This window comes from Sinocyclocheilus anshuiensis, unplaced genomic scaffold (assembly GCF_001515605.1).
Source record: "Sinocyclocheilus anshuiensis isolate Anshui unplaced genomic scaffold, SAMN03320099.WGS_v1.1 scaffold626, whole genome shotgun sequence".
NCBI classification, from domain to species: domain Eukaryota; kingdom Metazoa; phylum Chordata; class Actinopteri; order Cypriniformes; family Cyprinidae; genus Sinocyclocheilus; species Sinocyclocheilus anshuiensis.
This window is the reverse complement of record NW_015544167.1, coordinates 906,134-932,712: the sequence shown is the minus strand read 5'-3', so window position 1 is coordinate 932,712 and position 26,579 is coordinate 906,134. Positions and strand designations below refer to the sequence as shown.

General features: G+C 36.6%; 2 protein-coding genes across 3 annotated transcripts in view; both read right to left on the bottom strand.

Moving 5' to 3' along the window:
* The window catches only part of nup160 (nucleoporin 160), a 70,235-nt gene extending 62,561 nt beyond the window's left edge, over positions 1-7,674 (bottom strand). Inside the window, exons 1-9 of the mRNA XM_016496032.1 lie at positions 7,669-7,674; positions 6,207-6,348; positions 5,360-5,468; positions 3,290-3,500; positions 2,837-3,062; positions 2,195-2,270; positions 2,002-2,116; positions 1,648-1,887; positions 1,471-1,568 (exon numbers count right to left, since the gene is read on the bottom strand). Of these exons, the coding sequence (XP_016351518.1) occupies positions 1,471-1,568; positions 1,648-1,887; positions 2,002-2,116; positions 2,195-2,270; positions 2,837-3,062; positions 3,290-3,500; positions 5,360-5,468; positions 6,207-6,348; positions 7,669-7,674 (1,223 nt within the window). The remainder of the gene's footprint in view (positions 1-1,470; positions 1,569-1,647; positions 1,888-2,001; positions 2,117-2,194; positions 2,271-2,836; positions 3,063-3,289; positions 3,501-5,359; positions 5,469-6,206; positions 6,349-7,668) is intronic.
* A 6,002-nt stretch (positions 7,675-13,676) lies between these two features.
* LOC107695957 (fibroblast growth factor receptor substrate 2-like) lies at positions 13,677-26,579 on the bottom strand. 2 transcript variants are annotated; one of them, XM_016496080.1, is made up of 7 exons: positions 26,330-26,579; positions 21,300-21,402; positions 18,986-19,074; positions 18,677-18,863; positions 17,969-18,127; positions 15,484-15,653; positions 13,677-15,074 (listed from the first exon to the last, which is right to left on the bottom strand). In XM_016496080.1, the coding sequence occupies exons 2-7, from the start codon at positions 21,328-21,330 to the stop codon at positions 14,082-14,084; spliced, it is 1,629 nt and encodes a 542-aa protein (XP_016351566.1). In that variant the 5' UTR covers positions 21,331-21,402; positions 26,330-26,579; the 3' UTR covers positions 13,677-14,081. The 2 variants fall into 2 exon arrangements, with proteins under 2 accessions (XP_016351566.1, XP_016351565.1); XM_016496079.1 differs by lacking the exon at positions 26,330-26,579 and adding an exon at positions 23,055-23,384.

The window sequence follows — 26,579 nt, the reverse complement described above, 5'->3', positions numbered from 1 at the left end:
GTCTTTGCAACTTTACAGATCTTCTTTATGCACCAAGAGCTTGTAACACTCCAAAGAGAAAGGAAAATTTGAAATCGCATCATATGACCCCTTTAAATACATAATGTAATATGCCTATATTTATAACAAATACCAGCAGAGGGCGCCAATGGCCTGGTGATGTTTCATGTATTTCAACGAAGTTTAAATCCATTTAATTTTAATATTTGGCCACATGCAATGTCAGAAACTTTTATTTTGAAATCGCGATGTACAATACTTATAATGTACAATACATGATGTACAATATTTAGAAATATGTTGATGTATTCTCCTGTGTTGGCATCGGTTTAAATGATTTACATTAAAAAATCAAGTGAGTTTTCCCAGATGAACGTTAAGCAACACTCACCGCATATGCAGAGGAAGAGTTTAGCCCCTTTCACACATACAGTCTTCACTGGAAATTACCGTTAAGAGATCATGTGTGAACGGTACCTTTTCAAAAATACAGATAAATGCATTCTGGCAATCATATCGTTCTTATGGAGATGACATGATTACTCTGAGCTGTTTACAAAGCTCCGCTGCTTTTTTAATAGCTTTTCTATGTAAATATGACGCTAGATGGAAATCTTTGACCATTGCGCCTCGCAGCTTTTTCAATATGTCGCACTCGAGACCCAGGCTTCTTTTCCATTCATCAGCTGCGACTCTGCAATTGGATACTATTATGCGCGTCTCATGTTTATAAGAGCAAAAATTTCTGATTGGCTAGTAATGTTAGTTTGGATGAGAGTGAAAGCTGTGTTCCTCTCATACATTGGTAGGCAAACTCATGAACTTGAACGTGATATCAACAAGTGTTTTTAAATGTAGGATGGCTATCTTTTTTTCCCGCAGTCAAACGCCGCATGCCGGAGATCCGGCACGGTGCCGGAGAACTTTAAGCCCTGATAATAGTCTGGGAAGGGTTGCAAAGCTATTACAAAGACTCTTGGACTCCAAAGAACCACAGTGAGAGCCATTATCTCCAAATGGAAAAAAACTTGGCCCAAAATTTCTGCAAATCTTAGCGAACCTTCCCAAGAACTGGCCGAAGGAACTGCAGGCCTCTCTTGCATCAAAGTTCATGACTCTATCCGAAAGACAGTGACCAAAAACGGCATTCATTGAAATCACGGGAAAACCACTGTTAAACTGTTAGGACAACAGGGGTCCCGTTTCAACTGGTGCAAACCAAACAATAATAAAATTGAGGTCACAGAATCAACAGATTTTTAAGACATGCTCATTTGGTTGTTCAAGTGTTGATGTGCTTGCCCCAGTAACTGCTGCTTGCAGTTATAACTTATATGTTCTGTTTATTGTGTTTTGATATCTGTATAATATTTAAGACAAGATTTGTATTTATAAGTTAATTTCTCCAGATGATTGGTTGCCAAATACAAACCTCAATAGTTTAAACTATAATCAAACTGTATTACTCACTGCTCAAAACTGATGTACTTCACCACAGTCTGGTTGTCATTATCCAGCCAAACAGCCCAAATATCAGTCGCAGTCAAGACAAAATCCACTAGTGTCTCCTGTTCCACACAAACACACATACTTGTGAGTATACTTCCAACAGTTGAAGTACTCTACGTTTACTGTACGGATCTCTACCTGTGTTGTGAACAGTGTTGAGATGTGATCCAGGCTGTAGCGATTGTTCTCACTGGCCACCAGCTGCAGCACACAGAACTGACTGCGTTTGGGCACTGCGAGGTAGATGGCGAGACACAGGCCGATGGATGAGGAGAAGAAGAGACGGAGCTTATGAGCCAGTGCTGGAGAAGCCTTCACCTCTCCACGACCCGCGGGCATATACTCCAACATATCAGTCACCAACAGACACATCTGATGCTAAAAGACAAACAATTAATATATCAGTGTGAGCGGCATGCAATTATAGAAATGACATCTTGATCAAATGAATTTATTTGTATATGCATCATCCTCTCCTGGAGCCAAACTGACCTTTAATGACCACATGCGCAGCTTATGATCCTGACACAGCGCGAATATGAAAGTGTCATCCTCTAGCTGGTGGACAGCCAGACTGATGGCCAGGTCAGGAATGCTCTGATCTCCCCTGTGAATGGATGCTCTGTTTAAACCACGTTTTTGCTCTGCTCATAAATTTAAACTTTATGCAAAAGAAATAAAATACCTGATGGCGGTGGGCATCCAGCCGGCCAACCGCTGCATCATTGAACTCTGTTTCAACTCCAAAATGGACACAGTCCCTTCACAACAGAAAGTGGAATCATTATTTTCTATAAACACAGGTATCTGCTCATTAAAACTTGGAAGGGTTAGTTCAGTCAAATATAAAAATTCTGTCATCATTTACTATCACGTTGTTCCAAACTCATACATAAGACTTCTGATCATCTTCAAAATGTGAATGAAAATATTAATAACATTCTCTCCGAATTTTTGAGTATCCAATGAAAATCCATGCAACCAAATTTTCATGAAAAAGTCCAAAAAGCCATTATGAATTAAGTGGTTTAATCTAAGCCTTCTGAAGAGACGCAATCATTTTATATGATGAACAGGCTTTTATTCATATATAAATATTGATTAACACACACAGAGCTCATCAAATATAGTAAAAAGTTAAACCAAACAACTTGACCCCACCCTCAAACACTGTAGCTTGTTCATGTGGTTAACATCATGTTGAGAAGACGCTGTGTACTACGCTGTGAAAGTATATTACAGCGAACACGCGAACAAACTTTAACGATCCACAGACTACCAATGTATATAGAGAAAGTAAGACAGACAAAGATGACTATAGACAAACCATCTTGATCATGAGCAGGCAATGTGACAACAGTAATGGCGCCTGATGGTGAGGCGAGAGCGAACAGTGCCTCCCCCTGATGACTGATCCATCCGGCCGATGTAGACGGAGCAGTCGTCTGTGTTCCTTGTGCAAATGGGAGCACATAACTGTGGGCCGGTTCGTTTAAATTCAGCTTCCCAATGTCCGTGAAAATGGACTGCATTTGGAGTTCAGTGACCAGATCCTATAAAAGATGAATCTGTTAGGCCACAGGGAGTAAAGATCATATACAGAAGTAATACCGTTACATTCGTTATCTTTCAAAATTCATGCAAAAAAAAAAAAAAAAACTGTGATATTTTATAATACAACTGTTGTACATAAATTCTAGCTGCACCTGCAGGGAAAAAACACATTTTGATTTAGTAGCAGTCAGGAACTGCCTATGAAAGCAAAGGTCCAGACACTTACACTGCGGTACATGCGGGTGGGGTGCGGCAGCACCAGGCGATGAACCGACTGGCTGGTGACGATCAGAATAATGATGTTGTTAAGGGTCTCTTGTATACAAACTCCTCCGGGCAGCAAGAGGCAGTTTGGGATGCGCAGGCGGACAGCATTATTCAGAAGATTAGTGTCCAGCGACTGCTCAACAAACTGAACCGTGTCACCTGAGGTGGACCTAGAAAATAAGAGACATGCTGAAGCATATATACTGAAAGTCAAACAAACTTAATTCTCACAGCAGAGAAACTCAGTGATTTTGAACTCAGTATAAAATGTGTTTAATGTATAAATGATTTCATATTTATAAACTTACACCAAATTTATTCGGAACATACCAAATATCACATCAGGATAGAAAACATGCATATTTTATAAGATTACAATTGTGACTGCTGTGATTGTAAAGTGTACATTACAGCATTTCATTTACATCTACTTCCACTGACATATATCAGATATAGTGCATGTCAATTTTTCAACATCAATTACTGCAATTTAGGATTTAATACTGAATTTAAACATGGTCGTCACTTTTATCCAAATTATGAACGAATTATGTTAAAAAGTGAATAAAAGCATTCCTTTTATAATATAGAACCAATTATACTGAAATTTTACTGGAATTAGTACCGACTACTGAGATTATATTGTGACAACAACACTACATATACAGTGGTGTGAAAATGTATTTGCCCTGATTTCTTCTGTTTTTGTGTTTTTTTCATACTAAGTACTTTTATTAAATCTTTAAATGAAACACAACATAATGACTACCTGAGTAAACACACAGTTTTTATTTATTTTTTACTGAAGCAAAAAAAACAAAAACAATTATCAACCACCTATCTTAACCTAACTTAACTTAAAATATGTTTGTGCCACCTATAGCAGCAATAACTGCAACCAAATGCTTTCAACAACAGGAGAGCAGACTTTCACAGTGTTGTTGTCCACTCTTCTTTCCAGAACTGCTTTACTTCTTTAGCATCATGCTCGACTGTAGGTATGATGCTCTTTCTGTGGAATTCAGTGATTGGTTTACAGCAGATGAATGAGGTTCTTTGGAGTCCAAGATCCTCTGAAATAGCTTTGTAACCCTGCCCAGAATTATGTATTTTATGTACTGAATGTCTTTCAGCTTTAGTTTACTGTGTTACTGGGTGAGATCTATTAACCAAATTCACGCTACTGAAAAAGTTCTGTTTAAGCACTGATTTAACTGAACAGGGCTGGCAATGATCAAGCCTGGTTGCGTCTATTCCAGCTGAGCCCCATTTTCACACAGGTGCAGGTGGTATTGGATAACACTTCTGCTTCAATAAGTAACATTATAATTAAAACTGTATTATGCGCTTACTCAGGTTGCTTTTGTTTCTTGTGGTATTTTGGTTGAAGATCTAAAACTATTTCTTGTGAAATATATGAGTCTGCTGAAGAATGAACAGGGTTCTTTATTAATCAACCAGTAGTGGGGAAAAAAACGACAACAGTACAAATTAAAAATATTGTAAGTTTTAATTGTTACACTCTGTGTGCACACAATTAGGAAAAGAAAAGAGACAGTGAATTTACAATTATGTGTTGAATTTAGCAATGGTACTATCGCTAGTCTTTTGACTGTTGAAGTCCAGCTCATGGTTTCTCCATCTGCATCTCGACACATTAGAGCAGGAACATGTGTCTCAGTTGTAAATGCAAGCTTGTTACAGCAATTATTATATATTATATTAGTTTGCATTTTCTGAAATGGTATTTTATTGAAACTCAGGTAATATAGTAAGATAGCCGTGTCCCCATGACACATACAACTCGCTAATCAAAAGCAGGGAAATGTTCCTGTCATTTTATTTGTCATTTACATTTATGTTTGTATGCTCTCAACTTATCAAAATCAAAGCAGTCTGAACGTAACAGATCTCAGCTGAGAGAGATGATCTGAGAATTACATTTCTGGAGAAACTGTTAAAATAATGTTAAAATAATGTTACAATTGTATCAAATGAGAAGCTGAAAAGTACTCAAGCATAGCCTCACCAGTGGACGAATCTGTTGCTGGTGACTGAGAGGAGCTTCCCACTGTCCTCATATGAGAATCCCCCTGCACTGTCTGCATACTTCACACCGCCGGAGTGAAGTCCAACACCTGCCGGACACAACAACACACACCTCAAACAACACGCAAACCAAACAAGTCCAGTGAATTTATATTTCTCACAATCTTAAAAGCATTTTGGCAGATAAACTCAGATAAAGTCTTTTTAATATCAAAACTCAGCTAAAAAGGATGGGACCCCATTATTTCTGTCATTTTTATCACTATAATTCCCTTACTTCTATATGTGTTATTTCATAGCATAGATGAATTCACCAAAAAAAATGTGGAAAAGTCATAATATAGAGTAGATGTGGTCAAACTTTTGACTAGCAGTATATGACTTAAAAAAACAAAAACATGACCCATTTATCTCTCTCTATGTATTTATGTAACTTATGTATATAACGTTACATATACAAATATAAACAAACATACACGCGCGCAAACAGCATTTATATATTTGTACTGTACTAAGTTACTTGTATTGTGCTACCAACACGTTGTGACGTTTGCCTTTTAGGGGCACATAACAAAATCCCTGAAAGAAAAGGGAAGAAAAAAACTTTAATTTCAGAAAAATATCACATCGCGCAGCGTAACACAATATAAATATATATAACAGCTATTCGACTTTTTTATGACTGTTATTCAGCGCCTGTTCCGAGTCTGCCGCCCCGCGTCACACGCGAGCTGCCAGCACTACAGTCAGTTTATTCACGCAGCCTATTTGAACACATCTGACTGAAAACGCCGTATCTAAAACAGTTTCAAAATAAAAGGCGTTACCCAGATTCAGTGTGATCTGTCTGAATCGTAAAACAGACTCTCTTTCAAATCCGCAGATCTCTATGTAACTCCTTTCTAGCACACCCGCCATCTTCCCGCGTTGCACATTGGGACTGAGCTCCGCGCTTCCGCCTTTCAAACACTTAAAGGGACAGTAAACTACAGTATCTCTGCAAATCTGATATAAACAGACATTTGAGAGAGAGAGAAAGAGAGAGAGAGAGAGAGAGAGCGAGAGCAGGGAAGTATTCAGATGTTACCCTTTTCTTAATAATTCAGTTAAAGATATGCAGGAGGAGTAATAATGACACAATTTCACACATTAGGCCTAGTATTTCTTTCGATTTAGTGGCAATTAAAATATTGGAAATCTATAAAAGCATTATAGAGTGCTGCATGGGTGATGTAATTTTGTAAGTTGGTGTCACCCTGGTTGTCTGTCTGGCTTTAAGGACAACATATGAGTAATTACATTCGTCTTAGATTTAAGGATTACATAACCAATAACTGTTACATTCTATTTATAGATATATACAAAGCCTTTGATACTGTAAAACATTTTTTTATTTGATGTATTAGATCTTTTTGGTTTTGGTCAATACTTTAGTTCAGTTGAACTTCCTTGTGGAACAACTGGTAGATTTAGCATTGTTTAGCATATGGCATAAAACAGGGAGATCTGGCAGCTCCCTTTCTTTTTCTTCTGCTCATAAACAATGGCTTTACATAAAGGCCTACATAACAACTCTTTTCAAGGCTTCAGAATTAGGGATAGAGAATTTAAATGGTGTCAGCTCACTGATGATATAGGTTTTTGTTTTTTGAAAGATATATCACAGGTTAAGAAACTTATAAGAGTGTCTCAATATATTTTATGAAGCAGGCTTATCTCTAAATGTTAAAAATGTAAATGTTTTCCACTTAAAGACAATGGCATTCCTTTAACTGAATTTGAAGGTATTGGGAGGAAGTAACTTATCTTGGTATTAATATCTGTAAAAATCAGTCAGACAGGGCACAACCCCAACCCATTATCTTGAAAATTAGAAAGAAATTGAATATGTGGTTCATGAGGGATTTCTTACTCAAAGATTCTTTTGTCCAAAACTGATGGATTATCTCGTTTATTCTTAGGTATTAGACATACCAAAATATTTTCTTAAAAAATTGACTCAACCTTATTCAATGTCATATGGAAAAACAAGCCTCACTATTTAAATAGAAATATTTCATGTAATTCAAATATTCAAGGAGTTGTGCTTGATTTGAACATTTTATTAAACATAAAGATAAGATATGGTATATAATTTCTAATCTAATTTTTGGAAAAAGTTGGTAGCAAAGAGTTCCTTTTGAAATGTGACTTGAAATTGTTAACAAACTTCCCATTCAGTTATCCAATTTTTATAGACAGGCTCTTTTATGTTGGCTTTATACAAATATAACTATTCCCCACACAAACAGCCATTATGGAATAACAAAAATGTTACATATAAGAATAAATTGATTTTCTATAACAATTGGGTTAAAATGATATTAAAATGTTTTCACAACTGATAAATGGTGAATGATATTTATTTACATAAACTGAATTTTTAGAGACATTTGGTATCCCAATATAGTAAGTGGTCAGAAAGGATACCCAATATCACCCATTTCAATGCTGACCTAAAGATTTATTTTGAGACCTTACGAGGACTTTCAAGCCGTAAAGCTATTAGAACTATGGGCATATAAACTCCTCCATTTTGTTTTTATTGTTATTGTACCCTTTTCCTGTTATTTTTTTTTTGTTTACGTTTTTTTTTTGTTTTTGTTTTTTTTACTTTTTTTACTTTTTCCTCTTTAATATATGAACATCTTTTCTTCATTTTTTTTTAATGTCTTTGTTATGAATGTTATCCTTAATGTTGAATACTTGATGTTAAAAATGTTACTCATGTTTTATGACGTTACAGAATTTGTTTTTGAGTATTATGTGTGAAACATTTTGTATTTTTGAAATGTTACATGCATGTCATTTTGGGAAATAAATATTTAATAAAAAAAAAAAGCATCACCCTAGTTCTTTTAATAAAATTTGTACTAAAAGAAAATAATAGAATAAAATATGATTTTTGGGACTGCAGCTTTAAATCAAAATACACAACTCTAACTGATTAAAGAGCAAAAGAACTATAAAAAGAACAATAATAAAGAATCCAAAATTTTCCAACCAATATAAAGATATATTTTCTGGACTGGCATGTTTTAGTCCAGATTAAATTGTAAAAAAAAAACAAGGGAAAGAAATTACCAAATACATTAGGCACATCCAAATCCAATGAATGAAAACAGTAATGTTATTCAACAATAATAGAACTGCACATATGTATAGATGCCATGGAAAAAGCTTTTTAAAGCAGAAACTATATATGTTGAGGAGCATGTCCAAGTATGGGGTTAGTTTCATATTCCCAAATAAATGTAACAAATTTACAAAAATATATTTTATGTCAGGCTAATCTGGTTCTTTAAACTGACTGTGGCTGAAATCGCCACCTATACCTTTATATAATGCACTGTTTGAGTGGATAGACATTTGTAGTGGTGTCTGAAACCATCGTGGGCATTATTGAGTGCTTTCATTCAATCCCATAATGCACCACAGTAATGAGGGTACAACCAATGTACTCAATACACATGTACTATGAGGGTAATGCTGCATGAATGAATGTTGCATCTCAACAGAAAAGGAGCAGATAGACCTGGCTGTAAATGCCTGTGGCGGCTTAAGCATTGCGTAACACAAAACAAATACAACTTTTGCTGGCATGGAAGAAACAAAGAAAGAGATCTGCTGATTTGGGGTATATTTTATGATTGCCAAATAAAATCAATAAAAGTCAATAAAATCTTATATATGCATATTAGAAGGTTGAAATGATGCAAACTTTATTTTCAAATGCCCAGATATACATACGGTGTCAACATACTTCTGTTAATCCAGCCACAGTCTAGACACAACCAACAAGTGCAAACAGCTCAAGTTCAATGTACATGTAGTAATCTATGATTTTAAGACTAAATATCAGAAACACTAGCACTACTGGCTGAATTTATTTGAAAAGCTCCATCCAGCATTTTTGAAGGTCAGGCATTGACATTGTGTTCAGGTCTATGCTTCTTTGCAGGCCTGTCAAATTGTGTGGACCTCACTTTGTGCATGTGGTATTGTCATGTTGGAGCAAAAAATGGCCTTCCCCAAGCTGTTGCAACAAAACTGAAATGACAAAATTCTCTATAATCAAGAAGTTAATGTTTTAAGCATTTTTACCTTTATTCCAAAATATTAACTATAATAATGCAGTAACAATTTTCAGATTTTAACAGAGGGCCTGCTGTTTACTCTTGTAGTGGAAGCATTTCATGTTCTTTGCGTCGTAGCTGCAATGAATGAACTTCACTGCGCCACGTTACCTACACAATTTCACATTTGTATTTACTAAAAGCTATAATTAAACAATGAAAATTTACAGATTTTAAAATAGCCCAACTTTGTACCTCTAACTGTTTATAAATTAAATCAAATCATTAGTTAAATCGTAAGCAGTTGTTAAACAAGACAAAAATATGATTGAATAAAAGAAACACTTTCTTTATTTGTGTTTGTCTGACTTGCCTACAAGAGAACCTGATGAATCTGAACACTTAACCTTGCACAGTAATGTGATATTTATTGTTATTTAAAATTTATGGGAATTAAGACACTTTCCCCCGGTTTCACAGACAAGGCTTAGACTAAAATGTAAATCTGAGCTGTTTCAACTGATAGAAACTTGCTCTGACTGATCTTAAAACATGTCAGTGCCTTTCTTTTGTCTTAAGATGCACACCGGTAATGCTTTTTTCTAAGGCATGTTTATAAAAATTACTTAAATGTCCTAATTGAACTATGGCCTAATCCTGGTTTAGGCTAAACCATGAAACTGGGCCTAAATTGCATATGGTTTTTGACTAGCATGTGTTCTTTTCTATTTTATTTCATTCCTTTCTCCAACCAATCCTGAAGCTCTTATAGACTCATGCCGATTTAAACATTGATCCTCTGTGTCTTTTTATCTTACACCCTAAGATTATTCTGGTAGGGTAAGTATAGTCAAATCTAGCATAAACCATAAAGTACCTGCAAACCTGCCTACAGGTTGAAGTTCTTCAGGATTCCCTTGTGGTTTTTCTTTTTTGAGGCTCAGTTAATGCAAAAATAAAACTTAAAATTAGCTAGGCTGAAGTTCTATAATCAAACTCTACACAGCAATATTGGAGATGCTGTTAAGCATCCTTCGATAGGGTATCAGGTGTCCTTCATGCTTAATGCAGGCAGCATCTGAAGAGTGATTTACTCCTCAATCTTTTTATACTTCTTTTTGGGGAATTCGCATGTCCAATTTGCCGGACGTCCTTCCGCTGGATTTTAGGTACTTTCTAATCGCATATCATTCACATATTTTTTGTATTAAAGCATATATAGCATTAACTTAAAAGCAAGCAAAATAACATTTATTTCACTTCATAAGTGGATAGCCACAACGCTCCCTGCCATGTCCCCCTGCTAGACTCGCTCAAGTTTGACGAATGGTTCCTTCAGTTGTGTTTGCCATCAGAAGGCCATGCCACGGAGACCTGTGCCATTCTTCAAGCTGCCCTCCATTGATGAGGCCATCACTGTGCATCTCTGTTTTGCGGTGTCATTGGAATAGAAAACATGCCCATCGCATCACTCTAAGCCATGCATGCTCACCTCCTCAGGTGCGAAAAGCCTGTACAACAGTCAGGCAAAACTCCTTATCATATATGAAAACAGCCCTAATCCCAAACTCTATACTGCACAGTGCGACAGATCTGATGCTCTGCGCTACCAGCGTGACAGCTCAATCTGCTGCACAATGGGAAGTTTGGTGGCTCTTGACCGATGCTTTCTCTTCTGTGAAGAGGAGCCTTCAGCCCACCGTTTCACTGGAGCTGGCTCCCAAAAAAGCCTGTTTACAGATTCTTGTAACAGTCCTCTATGCCTGTTATCCACTCATGTAGATGAATGGGAGGGGGCCCTTACAGGAATATCTGACTGGCTAATGAAAACCGTCCAGTTAGATTATAAGATTCCGCTTGTGTGATGGCATTCTATCATCCATGATTTCCCTGTGGGGTGCACTAGTACTATGCCTAAAAATTCAAAACCTCCTCACAAAAGACACAATAGAGGCCGTCCCACCCAATAATAGTCAAAAGGGGTTCTACATCTTCAGATGTTATTGAGCTTTCGTCTGGGGGACTGTATTGTAATGCATTACTTTTTAAAATATCTGAGCTATACTTTTTCAAAAAAGTAATGCCAGTTACTTTGTTTTCCCCATGTTGAGAGAAATTGGGAGTAAGTGCAGAGACATTGTGTGCGCTGTGTAAACATGTTACTGTAGTTCTAGACTAAATATGAACATTTACTCATCTCACTTGAACAAAAACAGATTCAGTATTCCACAAAATGAATAAAAACTGTGAAACGCAAACTCAGAATATGACGAACCTGCAATAATTAAGTGTTAAATAACACAAATATAATTTATGTATTTAATCCCGTTTTATTACCAGTGTCTTCGCTGCTGGCCTTTCAACCAATAAAACCATTCTAATAAGCAAAAATGACTTTAGATAAACATAACATTTGTGTTTCATTTTTTTAATTGCTGAAGAGTGTTGAACTACTCCCGTGTCTTTGTCTTTAAGCATTCCAGAATGGCAGCACAGCTGAAAGGTTTGTTTGTGCTTTTTGAATTTACATACACTTCAGCCTGAGGCGTATACATTTCACTTTTGGTGTGAAAGGGCTTTTACCTTTGCCTAAAATAGAACTTTTGTTTTTCTTTTAACATTAAAAACAAACAAGCAAGCCCAGCTCAGATGAGAAAAAGTAAAACAAAAGTAACATACATTACTTTCCATAACAGGTAACCAAGTAATGCAATTAGTTACTTTTTTAGAGTAATGCAAAATTGTAATGCATTACTTTTAAAAGTAACTTTCCCCAACACTGCTCATTACAGGCATGATTCACATTCGTAGGGATGGTTTATCAGTTTAAAGCCATTCCCTTCCTTTCTCTCCAGTCCCCTGTACATTCTCAGAATGCGTGGACGCAGCACCCAATCCTTTGAAATTTGAGTTTTGTTCATGTAAACTACCTGAATGACTGACTAATGATAACATACTCGTCTCCAACACCTTATCTGCAAGACCAGAGAAAACAGGGAGGCAGTAAAGGAAGCAAGGAAAGGAAACGAGGATGCTCAAATAAGAAATGAGAAGCACCCAAAGTCTCATTCCCCTCATCTTAGTGAACTAGGTTGCAATCAGAGATGTTTTATCACAGATAATTTCATCAACTATGACATTTTGTATTTATTTTTATCTGGCAACCCAACTCGTGCTTGCTCTGCATTTTATTTCTGTATTAGATTTGAAGTTCTATGACATTAAAATTATCATGTTTCCAGCCCTTTAATTTGAGATAAATTAAATGTCCTGTGATTTTAATAATTTGATGATTGGTTATAACCAAAGCGCTTGCCACTGCTGCTCACAAAAATGTAAAATATTTTTATATTCAGTGCTGAACTAGTGAATAATTTTCACTTGCATGGGCAACAATAAGCAAAATACATAAAATCTTGCTTAACATTGCTTTCTTATAAATCAATTCAAAAACCATTAAGCATTTTGGCAGATGTACTTACCAGTAAATGGTAAATTAATAATAATTATCCATCACACTATATTTTTGCAGGAGCTTTAAAACTTGTAGGGGGAAAAAGCACCCCTACAACTTTTAAAGTTGGTTTAAAATGCAGCACAAAGTGGCCCAGAAACTCTAATCTTATTGAGCCAATTTTATCATCATGTTGGCTACCTGTACGATTCCATATCAGTTACAAAATGCTACTACTAGAAAAAAAAATGGTCTAGATTAACTGCAATCATGCAATCTGTCACACTCAATAAGGCCGAAAAACTCAAAATCTACATAAGAACTCCCCCAGCGGAGTCTGTTTCTGTTGAAGATGCACTTGTTATCTCTCATAGTCACAGAAACCATTCAGATCTTTCCTGTCAGCATAACATTTGATGAAAGTACACTTCTTTTGATTAACAGAACTTCTAATATAACATGCAAGTAGCGTTTTCCATTTTTGTGGAAACTGTTATAGGATCTCCATCTGATGACATTAGAGACATCGGACACAAGATGGAAATGCAATCCAGTTAATATCAGGATATGAAAAGCATGTTTATGGCAGGTGCTAAGGAGTCATAGTGCAAGTACAATGGTGCACATTTTTAGAACTAAAAACCTCAATGAAACAAAATAGACTTTTATTGTGCCACGTATTGAAATCTACTATATGAAGCCAAAAATTCAAAATGTAGTGTGTGAAGTTATCTTTAGATACAGGTTTTAAAACAACTTAGTCACTTGATAAAGGGTAAATAAAGGCAAAAAAACAAACAAACATGTGATCAGTAATACTGATTTGTACCGTACGGAATGGACCTGTGGAATGTTGTCCAATCTTATTAACATAATAAAACAAAAATAAACAGGCACTGAAAAATGAGTGTAAGAAAAGTAGTAGTATATTACCATAGGAATAAAATGAAGGTATATGGCGAGCTCCTCTGTTAATCTTCTCAAGCCAACATGAGACAGAGCGACACTCTTTTAACTACATGAAATCCCTACAAGTGTTACAAACAAAACCACTTCTGTGATATTAAGTCCACCTGCCTTTGGAATGAGTTTGTAATGTTTTAGGAGTGTCTTCAGGCAGTACCAGTGACAGGTCACATGGGCAGGTCAACACTGTTATGGCGGGTTTTCCTGGAGGTACCATCGTAACGGGGCAGTGCTTTCTGCAGGCTGGACATGGCAGCCGTGCGCTCCACGTCGATGACCGCATACAGCTCTGTCCTGCGGGTGGGCGTCTGGGGAAGCGGTGAAGTGGGTGTCTTTGGGGTCTGAGGGTTGCTAGAGTTCTCCGTCTCTGTCTCCACTTCAATGTAGTTCAGTCTGTGAGACTCAAAACAGGGGCGGCGGAAATCGAAGTTAAAGAAGGTCGGTGCGGAGCGGTCCCGCCAGCGGGCCGACTCCAGCTTGTTAGCGCTGAGGGGGGCGGTCACGTTCTCGGTGTTGATGTAGTAGTGAGTGGGGTCAGGGCTGTACTGCCGATGGTTGTGGAAACCGTTGATGGGCTGCGACTGAAGCTCCACAACCTCTTCCCCGTCCTCATCTTCGGAGCCGCCCTTCGGGTGCTCTCGCAGAGGAGGCAGGGCAGGGAGGTTCTCGTAGTCCAGCAAAGCCGTTCTTCGCTGGGCTGAGTTGTTGACGTTGGCATCAGGAGTGAGAGGAAGCGGCCGAGCCCGGCGCCGAGAGAGAGCCGAGAGCGAACCGTTGAAGTTCTCCGGAATGATTGAGACTCCAGGAGAGGTTTCCTCGGATCTACTGCTGTCAATCGCATCTGTGCCACTTGTGTTTTTAGGGTGAGAAATAACACTTCCATTTGAGTTCTGGGCTGAGCTACTCGCCCCTCCCTCTGCCCCAGCGCACTGCTGTCCTGACAAATTCGCCTCTCTCTGCCTCTGTCTCTGCACAGGAGTTGGGCCCAACACAAAGCGAGCACCTTCAGGCTCCAGCTGCACTCGAGGGCCAGGATCAGGGGCTTCTTGAGGGATGGCTTCATCTCCATCCGCTAATGAGACATTCAGTTCTGCAGGAACCTCTAAAACATTTGGGCTGTGCTGCTCCAGCAGACCAGTGGTGTTCACATATGTGTGCCCCTGAGGAGACATAAGACATGCTTTAGCGACTATTACACTTAAATTGTGACATGACATATTTTTAGGAATGCCCCTGCATAGAATTTCAGGAACAATAATGATAACCAACAGCTTGTGATGGCCAGCTTTCACACTAACAGTTTAATCAGAAACACATGAAAATGGGGGAGCGTACCACATTACCGAACTACTGGTAGGAGGTGGTCTGAGTCTGATTGCACTGGAACTGTGAGATTCATGTGAATGCGAGAAATGAATGAAAATGCACAAGGATTCAGGACTTGAGTCTGAAACCAGACCATCGCTGAGCGAGGTGCTGGGAACATTTGTACTCTGCAGAAATGTGTGAAAACCACCTTAATCACCATCATTGTGAATGGGGTTTGAGACTGATTGCATTTTCACTTACCATCACAGCCTCTTCCACTGCTAGGAGTGGGTGTGTGGACTCCTCGCCCAATGATGGAAGGCACGTGCTCCCAACAGATGGATGCCGACTAGAGGGGTGAGAGGACGCATCCCCCAACGAGGGATACCGCAAGCTGCCATTTGGTAAAGCAGGGAGGAGGTTTCCAGGAGCTAAAGCAAAGAATAAAGATTCTCATTACTGTTTTACAACGATTATGCATTTAAATAACTATAAATCAGAGGCGGACTGGCCATCTGGAGCATCTGGAGTTTTCCCGGTGGGCCGCTGTACAATGTAGGCCGGCCCTTTGCATAAATATATATAAAAAATTAATTGTAGTAAATGTACGTATATACTTCCATCGGCCCAGACGAATGGCAGGCCACTTGATTCAAAAATTCTAATTAATTTAGCGTGTTCTGGCTCAGTGCAGCGGCTCAGCGCTCGTCAATGTCAAAATGTTTGAAATAGCCAATCAAAGTGTAGAAGGCGGGATTTACTGTTCACAGACGCTGAGCTGCGCGTGACTTGAATGCGAGCTGAGGTAAGTTGTAAGCAGCTAAACATGACGAGACAATTCAGCAATATTTGCCAACCGTTACGATTAAAAAAAAAAAAGTTAAATGACATTCATTTTCAGGAATGCAAACTACTACTGGCCTTTTCAAATTTCTTAGATTTTAATGCCATTTACGTTATTCATCTGCAGTTAATGTATCTCTGTATAGGCTTTCTTCCGTGATTTCAGGTGTCTAAGAAAATGTTTAAAAATCTATAAAAATAATTCTCAATCTTGCTCTGAAACATTGTAAGTGTAAAGACTGTTGCTTTCGAGTGCTGTGCATATGAAAGTGATTTATATTATAGGCCAAATAAAAATACAATTTGCTTATTAATTCACATGCATTATTTTATATACACACTGGCTGTTAAAAGTTTGAAATAATTAAGGCTTATTTATTTATTTGAAAGAAGACTGAATTTATTTGATCAAAAATACAGTAACAATAATATTATGAAATCGATTCAATTGCCAAGGTGTCCGTTGAGGGTTGTAGTGGTTTTCTATTTAGGATATTTTAAAATATAATTTATTCCTGTGATCAAAGCTGAATTTTCAGCATCATTACTCCAGTCTTCAGTGTCCCTTCAGAAATCATTTTAATGCTGCTTAATTTGCTGCCTAATTATTATCAGTTATTATTTTTGATCAGTTTTTAATAATGGTTTTTATTATTGGTATAATGGTTCTCAGCTAAAGAACAGCATTTATTTGAAATATAAGTACTTTGTAATGATTTTAAATATCTTTACTGACACTTAAATCAATTTAATTCAACCTTGTTGAAGAAAAATATTAATTTATATTGTTTTAATCTTACCCAAGACTGAATGGTATCACAATTTCCACAAAAATATGAAGCAGCACAACAGTTTTCAACATTCATAATAATCAGAAATGTTTCTTGAGCAGCAAATCAGCATATTAGAATGATTTCTGAAGGATCATGTGACACTGAAGACTGGAGTAATGATGCTGAAGATTCAGCTTTGATCACAGGAATAAAATACATTTTACTATATATTTGCATGGAAGACAGCTATTTTAAATTGTAACATTATATATTTCACAGTACTGTTTACTGTATTTTTCATCATCAATATTATTTGTATACTCAACAATTGGAGTTCTATTTCTTAAAATGATAGATGTCAAGCTCCTGCAAAAGGACAGATACTGTATATGACCAATAGAAAGGCACCATAAAAACAGTCCGCATTCTGCACTATTCAAGTCTTCTAGATGATACCAGAGCATTGTGTCATATGGACTGAGAATATAGGTATTTAACTTTAGTGATATTAAACTGTCCCTCGTAAAAAGTCTTAAAAATTATTTATTATTTGCCATATACACCAGGAAAGACAAGTTATAATGTAAAGAATGCCAGTCATTTATGGTGTGGTGTGGTGTGGTGCGGACTGGGTTTGGTGGGCCGCTCTGTGCCAAAAAGTCCAGGGCCACTTTTTGGCCCCAGTCCACCCCTGCTATAAATGAAAGACAATGCAAAAAAAATATAATTGTATACTTTACAATTGAGACAGTTTTTTTTTTTTTTTTGCATGTTGCTGTAATAACTAGATTTTTACATTTACAGAGAACTGGAATGTCGCAATGCAAAAAATAGGTCTTCATTTACTTTAAGAGAAATAAAATGTACTATTTTCTTTATATTTTTGGAGTGGGAAATATTATCTACAGATGTTTCATGAGATACAAGATATTAGACACCTAGTAAGTTACAGAAAAGGTCAGCTAAAAAAAACTAAAAAGGTAAAAAAAAAAAACATTGCTACTTTTCAATATCTTGGCAATACTGTGAAAAGATGCTATCTGTATTCATTTGGTGGAGCTGCACTCATTCACATGTTTCTGTTCACAGCTCTTATCAAAGCTTGATGTATGAATGAAGTGCAGACGTACTGGTTGGTGTGTGCGGTGTGAGGGGAAGCTCTGCTTCAGCTTGTGCGAGGGTGGGCTCAAACACCGGCTCCTCCACTACGCTGATGCTGTTATTATGCATGATGTCCTGCAGCATGTTGAAGATCTCCTCGGCACGTGAACACTTGAAGGCAAATATCCCTGCAGAACGTCAACACAAACAGTTAAAAAAACACTTGCTGCTCTGCTCTAATAGATGAAATGACCAAAAGTGGACACTAACTATTGCAAATGGTGGCAAAGAATAATAAAAACAAATAGATGTAAAACAAAATTCTAGTTAATACACCTAATGATGGATAAACAAACACACAACACAAAAACATGTAGCATAATTCAGATTCTTATCAGGGAAGCAAACGTTTGCTAATCCTGCAAGGCGCTGCAGTGTTGGAGCTAATTGTTTGGAGCACATCAAGCCGGACTTACCTGTTTAAGCATGCAAACGCTCTCGAGCTCATCCTTTTGAAAGCATGGGTTCAAATGTTAACAGTTGTACATTAATAACTGTTCAAAGAGCTGGTGATCAGACCTTATTTGGGAAGCCTTCAAATTGCTGAATTTCTGACAACTGTAAATGTCTGTACCGATTTTTCCCAAGTCTCACAAAATGCATTTCTTATAAACTTGTAATTATGCACATTCAAGTATGATGTGCGAAAGTGTATGGGATGGAGATGTTAACTTTACCTTGCCCTGTCTGGCAGCGACGGCCACTCTCAAATGAGAAGAGATTTGAATCGTAGCCATAGCGACGCAGGCACAGGTAAGGCCACTTGACAGCATCACATTTCCGCGTGCGCAGGACCAGCTCGTCCTCCGTCAGCTCCATGATACCTGCTCCCAGCTCATTTCCGTCATCATCCACATTCACCACCTGAACACATCAAACCAATCCAAACCTCACTCAATACAAAGCAAATGAACACAACAAACAAAGACCACCCGCCACAAACAAGATCATCACAATCTAATACATGCTATGCTGAAAATACTGACCTTAAATTTACTCTGGTGATTGTCAGGGATCGATTCTTTATCTGGACAGCTAAAACAGCTTCCCATGGCTTCTTCAGACCATTTGATACCTAGGGCACAAAGACAAAATTCAACATTGTTCAGCTGGCCTGAAGCACAATTCAAATTCTGCTGCTTTAACAATGTGTGAGCTGACATTCGCTGCATTCACTGCGTGATGAAGTCTATCAGAATGTAGTTCACTGTAGGAAACAGAAAATGACAGAAGTAGTGAGCAAATGTATAATTTTAAATGTATTTCAAATAAAGGAGGTGCATTTTCATCCCAGAAAGCATTTGACAGCATAGTCTCAATTAATATGATCTCATTTTAGAAATATTACATTCTGTTTTTAAAGGGTTGTACACCACATTCTATTCTACAGCTTAACTAACCATGCCATATCATGAAAAGGCTAAATTATGTTTATTTTAAATGACCTTTAAGAGACATTGTCAAGAGGGATCTTCTTTAGAGGTCCTTATTTTCTATTTTCATACATTTACTTGATATTTTGACATCAACGAGATAATTGTACTATAAAGAGATACTCATTAAAAGATTCTGCTGTGACAACTAGGATTGGTATGACCATGGTATGAATATTAACCATTATCGTCATGTACATTTGCTTAAGTACGGTACTATGATCCAGTGTTTTCAGTGTCTCTTGTAGCGTCTGGACCAATCAAACACACAATATATATTTTGTTAGCTATATTTAACAAATACTCTGTAACACCCCTCAGTTAACAAGCCATATGAGGACCTATGGACCCTTCCCCCCGAAATGCGTAACACCCCAAGTTGTCTGTGAACGAGGCCCAGGACCCTGGTTACCATGGCAACCCTGACACCAGATAGATTTTACGACCTAATGGCATGTTGAGAGTCCTCCCCCTCTCACTGCATGTTCCATAGGAAGAGACACAGTGCACAGTAGAAATGGACTCTTTTCTAATTAATCCATAGGAAAACCTTTCTTTGAATGAACACACATATCCTTCAGGTCATTGTGTATTTTGTCTTTGAGATTTTATACTGTTTTATGCAGGCTTATGATGGAAACACTCATTCCTGTCATCTTACATATATGTAACCCTACCATGTTTAGTTATACAGGTTATTAGTAGCCTAATCCCTGTTTCCTCTCTACTTCTCCTCACTCCTCAGTGCCAGGCCTAATACATTGAAGGGCAGCTACTGTTCAACACAATGTAGGCCAAGATAGAACTAGGAACAATTCTCACTGTTTCTTTTTCTTTTTCTTTTGATGAGGTAGTTGGTGTGTCCCTACTAGTTTAGCTAACAGTCTAACCCTGGGTTTATGAGTCTATTACGTAAATATCTACAGCGGATCTAAATATTTATAATTAATTATAACTAGTTATGATTAATTATTCATATTTCCCCATGAGCTGATTCGCAACACTCTGTTCACAGTAAATGCTTCTCCACATGAACTCCCAACTCTTCAAGAGCTGTACGTTTGGGTCGCTTACAACACGCATTTAAAAATGCAAAACACGCTCCATCCTTTTTGCCCAATTTATGAAGGAAATTGTTTATAATCTATATCTGTAAACAAAAGAGAAATTTTAAGATAACCCTGCGGTTTTCTGCCAAAATAAACACTTTATGGTTTAACGTTTCAAAGCACAAAAATTTTAATGGCCATAAGCATTAGTAAATTCTGTGTAAAATAAAATAATTATTAATATTACTATGCTTCAAAAAGTAGTAGTAACAGCCTGCTGTCTAATGAAATAATGCAAATACACTTTCATAGCTAGCAAAAAAATATTTATGGACAATAAATTTCAAGTTACTGGCATGTGTGGAGCTTGTACAGCCTTCTTATTTATTTATTTTTTTTACATATGCATCTAGTAAAAATAGTTTCAATTATAATAAAGCACCAAAAAAAAATGTTTTAAATTCTTTAATGGTCATTGTGATTGATAATAATAGTGTAACACCGTAAAACCATTATATTTTCTGAGGCAGTTACTGTACTGTGAAAATTTCATTCCTGTTGCAACCCTAGTGCTCTATTAGACCAGACAGTAATGTTGCATCACACAAGGATGAGTAACCATGTTAATTCCAATGCTTTATCTGTTATAGCTTGTTTGATATTTCCTATTCTGTTACGCAAGCATAGCAGTGGGCGTTAGCACTGAAGTCTGAAAGAGGAGATATGATCCTAAAAAGAAATGTCTAAAACAGAAGGCCAAAAACAAGTCAGAAAATGGGCAACATGACGCCTTTAAAAAGTGAAATGACAGTTCTTACCCAGATCCAGCCACCAGGGTTCCTGGTTCATTCCCCAGCCCAAAGCAAACAGTCATTCTCTACATGTAGAAAGGGCCTACAGATGTGATAGTATGAAGCAATCCTATAATGTTGGGGGGGAAAAAAACATAAGAAAATTTTCATATGAATAGCACTGGTTTCTGTTGGGTTTCTTGGTCAGTGTGTTGGTGTTTGTTGGAGCAGTGTGATGTTTTCCAACATTTTAAATCCAAATGCTTCCAACTATCAACTTAAGAATGTTGGAATTCGGTGCGGCACGCTTTAAAACATGGACCCCTAAAACACATGACCTGATCATCAACACATACTACGTCTAACCAGCATCTCCAAAATATAAGACATTTTGAAGGAAATAAATGAGGTGGTGCTTCAGAGGACACCTGTACATGATGCCTACAAACATCCCTCATCCCAAGGAAGAGGTGAGTAATCTTAATGGTTTGGAAAATGAAACATTTCTGGAATATTTTCATAAAGCAATCTTGTTCTCACACTCATGCATTCCATGATGACAACTGATATGAAAACATATATATAGAAAAATAAAAATCTTTGTTAAAAAACAGCTTCGGAAATCATCTCAAACTTTTATAATGTGTGGAAAATATGGCACTGTAATTTAGATTACTGCCTTGTTCTTACAGATTAATCTTCACAATTGCAATGCTATATATATTTTTGAGTGAACAGACTACTGTCATTTTAGAAAGATTTAAAAATGAATGGTAGAAACTGGTGTGTATTTTCATTTTAACAGAGTCTGACCACATTGTATACTAAAAATAAAATGACATTACCTATTTAACAGTCAATTCACTTATCCACACCCCCATATAGAAAAGGAAATAGTTTTATGTATAGTATGACTGCATTCCTGTAACTCAAACAGCAGCGCATGCAATGCCACAGTCATGGGTTTGATTCCCAGTCAACTTACGAACTAATCGAATGTATAATCTTGAAAGCAACTTCAAAGTAAGTCACTTCAGATAACCAAATGCATAAACTATTCATGTCAGTTTTATATGAGTTTTCAAGAAAAGTTTTCATTTAATGATTCATTTGGTATAAATAACATATTTGCCTTAAACTTTACACATGTGAGTGCAAGCGCATTAATCATTATTTACAAACAAACGTTTTTAAGCATATTTTTTTATATTTAATTAATAAACAAAGTTTTTGGGAGTCACACCAAATGATATTTTGCAACCTGAACTTTTTTTTTTCTTGCCTTGTCATAAAAATCGAATTATCTGATATTTAATTGACCCTGACACACAGGAATGAGGGGCCACAGGGGTCCTCTGTGTATGACATATTGTCCTGTTTGTGTTTGACATGTTGGTCGCAACACTTAACTTTTACTAGGCGGACAAATATATTTTTATATTAATAACAGTGGGAAAAGTATACTGTTTACCTAACCCGGGATGGTTTCTGTTGAGTACATTTAACTCAACACGACATATCTAAACATTCATCAAATGACAAGACGCAACGTGAAAACAGAACAGAACAAACCCAAATTATTATTACCTAATCAAATCATAATAAACCAAATAAAGTAACAAATAACGTTTGTGCTGGCACTTTTTTGTTGTTTATTTCACACAGCTGATTTACTCTTAAATTCAACTGGATTAACGTAACCCAGCTAACATATAACGTTGATAGGATGAATTTAGCTGGAAAAACATATTCTGTTAAATAGATGAGGGTAAAAATACTTACGACAAGCTTTTAATCAGTCAGGATATGTATTTTTTTTCATCGCTTAATATTCCACATATTATCACACGTTTATATGTTAACTTTCTGAAAAGTAAGAATCATTAGCTAAACTAGCACAGGTCCGCCCGAGCGCCAAAATAATCTAATCTCTTTCACTTAGTAATCAAACATTAACTACATACAGCACGTTTATCTGACCGCCGTAGCGCAGTATAGTGTAAAGTAAAAGTTCACATTAAAGAGTAAATTCGGAGTTAAAGCTATTGGCTAGTTTATTTTGTTGCTATCCAGGGCCGCTACAAACCAGTGTGTGCTAGCATTAGCATTTAGCTAGGAAACCCTGCGCATGCGCGTGTGTAAGTCATTTTACGTGGGTTACGTTCGGCGAGTGCTGGAGGCTGTGCTGAGCAGAATGGGTGGTCCGAAGTGGCCCAGAAACTACAGTTGCAGCACGTAACGTACTAAAATTCTTCAGAGAAATCACTGATATCAGGTCTCCCGGACACAGTGCTGCACCTGGCATTATTGGCTGTTTCTTGAACTATGGGCAGTTTAGATCCTGTGGACTTTTAAATAATAAACTCATTTAAAACACGCTTTCTTACTGTCACTAGTTCAGTTTAAAATAATTTAATTTAAATATACTAAATACATACAATAACGAGATATTTTGTATTATAGCTCTACTGTAAATCATACACAATAAAAATATAAGTGATATTTTCCTTGATATTTCTTTGTTTTCTTTATACATCACACAGAAAACCAAAGAATTTGTGGGACCTGAAGGATTTTTCTGAAGAACAGCGGGCAGTTTAACTGTTCGGGATAATGATGAGTTCATAACACTGAGAAGAGGTTCTGATATTAAATAGAACACCTTTTTTCAGTAGTATATTGGAAAAGGGTCTAACATGCATGTTATTGACTGTGATGCTTTAATAAGCTGTCCTCTAACAGCAAATGAGAGTATACACCTTTTCGTGCATAAATCATGCTTCATCAGTAAGTTTAATTAAAAAATGTATTCTAAATGTACAACAAAATTTTGTACCACTGAAACCACATATGCAAGAATCAACTTTTTTATATGATGTTCTCGATGTGATTTATGCAAATTACTAACCAAGTGCATATTTATCCAAATTCATTAACATTACAAAAAGGGTTAAGAACAAATTAATGTGTGTACACACTTGTTGTGAATCTGGCATAAATTTTTGTGATAAGTTTTAAGTTTACCTGTGTATGTAAGTATGAACAATCCACACAGTTATGAGTGGATGAGACTGACTGTCTGTAGGGGTACTGTGGTTGCATAGTTTCATTTTTTCTGATGTATCTAGCTACAAACACTATCCTTCCATGCGCCACAAAATACCACTTACTTTGTAGTCTTCCACCTGTGTTCCATGTTCTGAACTGCTGTCTCAATGGGATGATGGTTATCGTTATTCCACAGTGAAGATCTTTTCACTTTAACCTTCTTTATCCAAAATGGGGCAACAAAATATATAATGCTAGAGAAGACTGCTATCCATAGTGCCTGTTAATGCATTAACAAATATGCATCTGGCTAGAGGAAATGTGAATTCATAATAACGGAGGGTGCAACATGACTGCGCTGTTCAGGTGTACATCAAAAAACATAAGAAAATTTTCATATGAATAGCACTGGTTTCTGTTGGGTTTCTTGGTCAGTGTGTTGGTGTTTGTTGGAGCAGTGTGATGTTTTCCAACATTTTAAATCCAAATGCTTCCAACTATCAACTTAAGAATGTTGGAATTCGGTGCGGCACGCTTTAAAACATGGACCCCTAAAACACATGACCTGATCATCAACACATACTACGTCTAACCAGCATCTCCAAAATATAAGACATTTTGAAGGAAATAAATGAGGTGGTGCTTCAGAGGACACCTGTACATGATGCCTACAAACATCCCTCATCCCAAGGAAGAGGTGAGTAATCTTAATGGTTTGGAAAATGAAACATTTCTGGAATATTTTCATAAAGCAATCTTGTTCTCACACTCATGCATTCCATGATGACAACTGATATGAAAACATATATATAGAAAAATAAAAATCTTTGTTAAAAAACAGCTTCGGAAATCATCTCAAACTTTTATAATGTGTGGAAAATATGGCACTGTAATTTAGATTACTGCCTTGTTCTTACAGATTAATCTTCACAATTGCAATGCTATATATATTTTTGAGTGAACAGACTACTGTCATTTTAGAAAGATTTAAAAATGAATGGTAGAAACTGGTGTGTATTTTCATTTTAACAGAGTCTGACCACATTGTATACTAAAAATAAAATGACATTACCTATTTAACAGTCAATTCACTTATCCACACCCCCATATAGAAAAGGAAATAGTTTTATGTATAGTATGACTGCATTCCTGTAACTCAAACAGCAGCGCATGCAATGCCACAGTCATGGGTTTGATTCCCAGTCAACTTACGAACTAATCGAATGTATAATCTTGAAAGCAACTTCAAAGTAAGTCACTTCAGATAACCAAATGCATAAACTATTCATGTCAGTTTTATATGAGTTTTCAAGAAAAGTTTTCATTTAATGATTCATTTGGTATAAATAACATATTTGCCTTAAACTTTACACATGTGAGTGCAAGCGCATTAATCATTATTTACAAACAAACGTTTTTAAGCATATTTTTTTATATTTAATTAATAAACAAAGTTTTTGGGAGTCACACCAAATGATATTTTGCAACCTGAACTTTTTTTTTTCTTGCCTTGTCATAAAAATCGAATTATCTGATATTTAATTGACCCTGACACACAGGAATGAGGGGCCACAGGGGTCCTCTGTGTATGACATATTGTCCTGTTTGTGTTTGACATGTTGGTCGCAACACTTAACTTTTACTAGGCGGACAAATATATTTTTATATTAATAACAGTGGGAAAAGTATACTGTTTACCTAACCCGGGATGGTTTCTGTTGAGTACATTTAACTCAACACGACATATCTAAACATTCATCAAATGACAAGACGCAACGTGAAAACAGAACAGAACAAACCCAAATTATTATTACCTAATCAAATCATAATAAACCAAATAAAGTAACAAATAACGTTTGTGCTGGCACTTTTTTGTTGTTTATTTCACACAGCTGATTTACTCTTAAATTCAACTGGATTAACGTAACCCAGCTAACATATAACGTTGATAGGATGAATTTAGCTGGAAAAACATATTCTGTTAAATAGATGAGGGTAAAAATACTTACGACAAGCTTTTAATCAGTCAGGATATGTATTTTTTTTCATCGCTTAATATTCCACATATTATCACACGTTTATATGTTAACTTTCTGAAAAGTAAGAATCATTAGCTAAACTAGCACAGGTCCGCCCGAGCGCCAAAATAATCTAATCTCTTTCACTTAGTAATCAAACATTAACTACATACAGCACGTTTATCTGACCGCCGTAGCGCAGTATAGTGTAAAGTAAAAGTTCACATTAAAGAGTAAATTC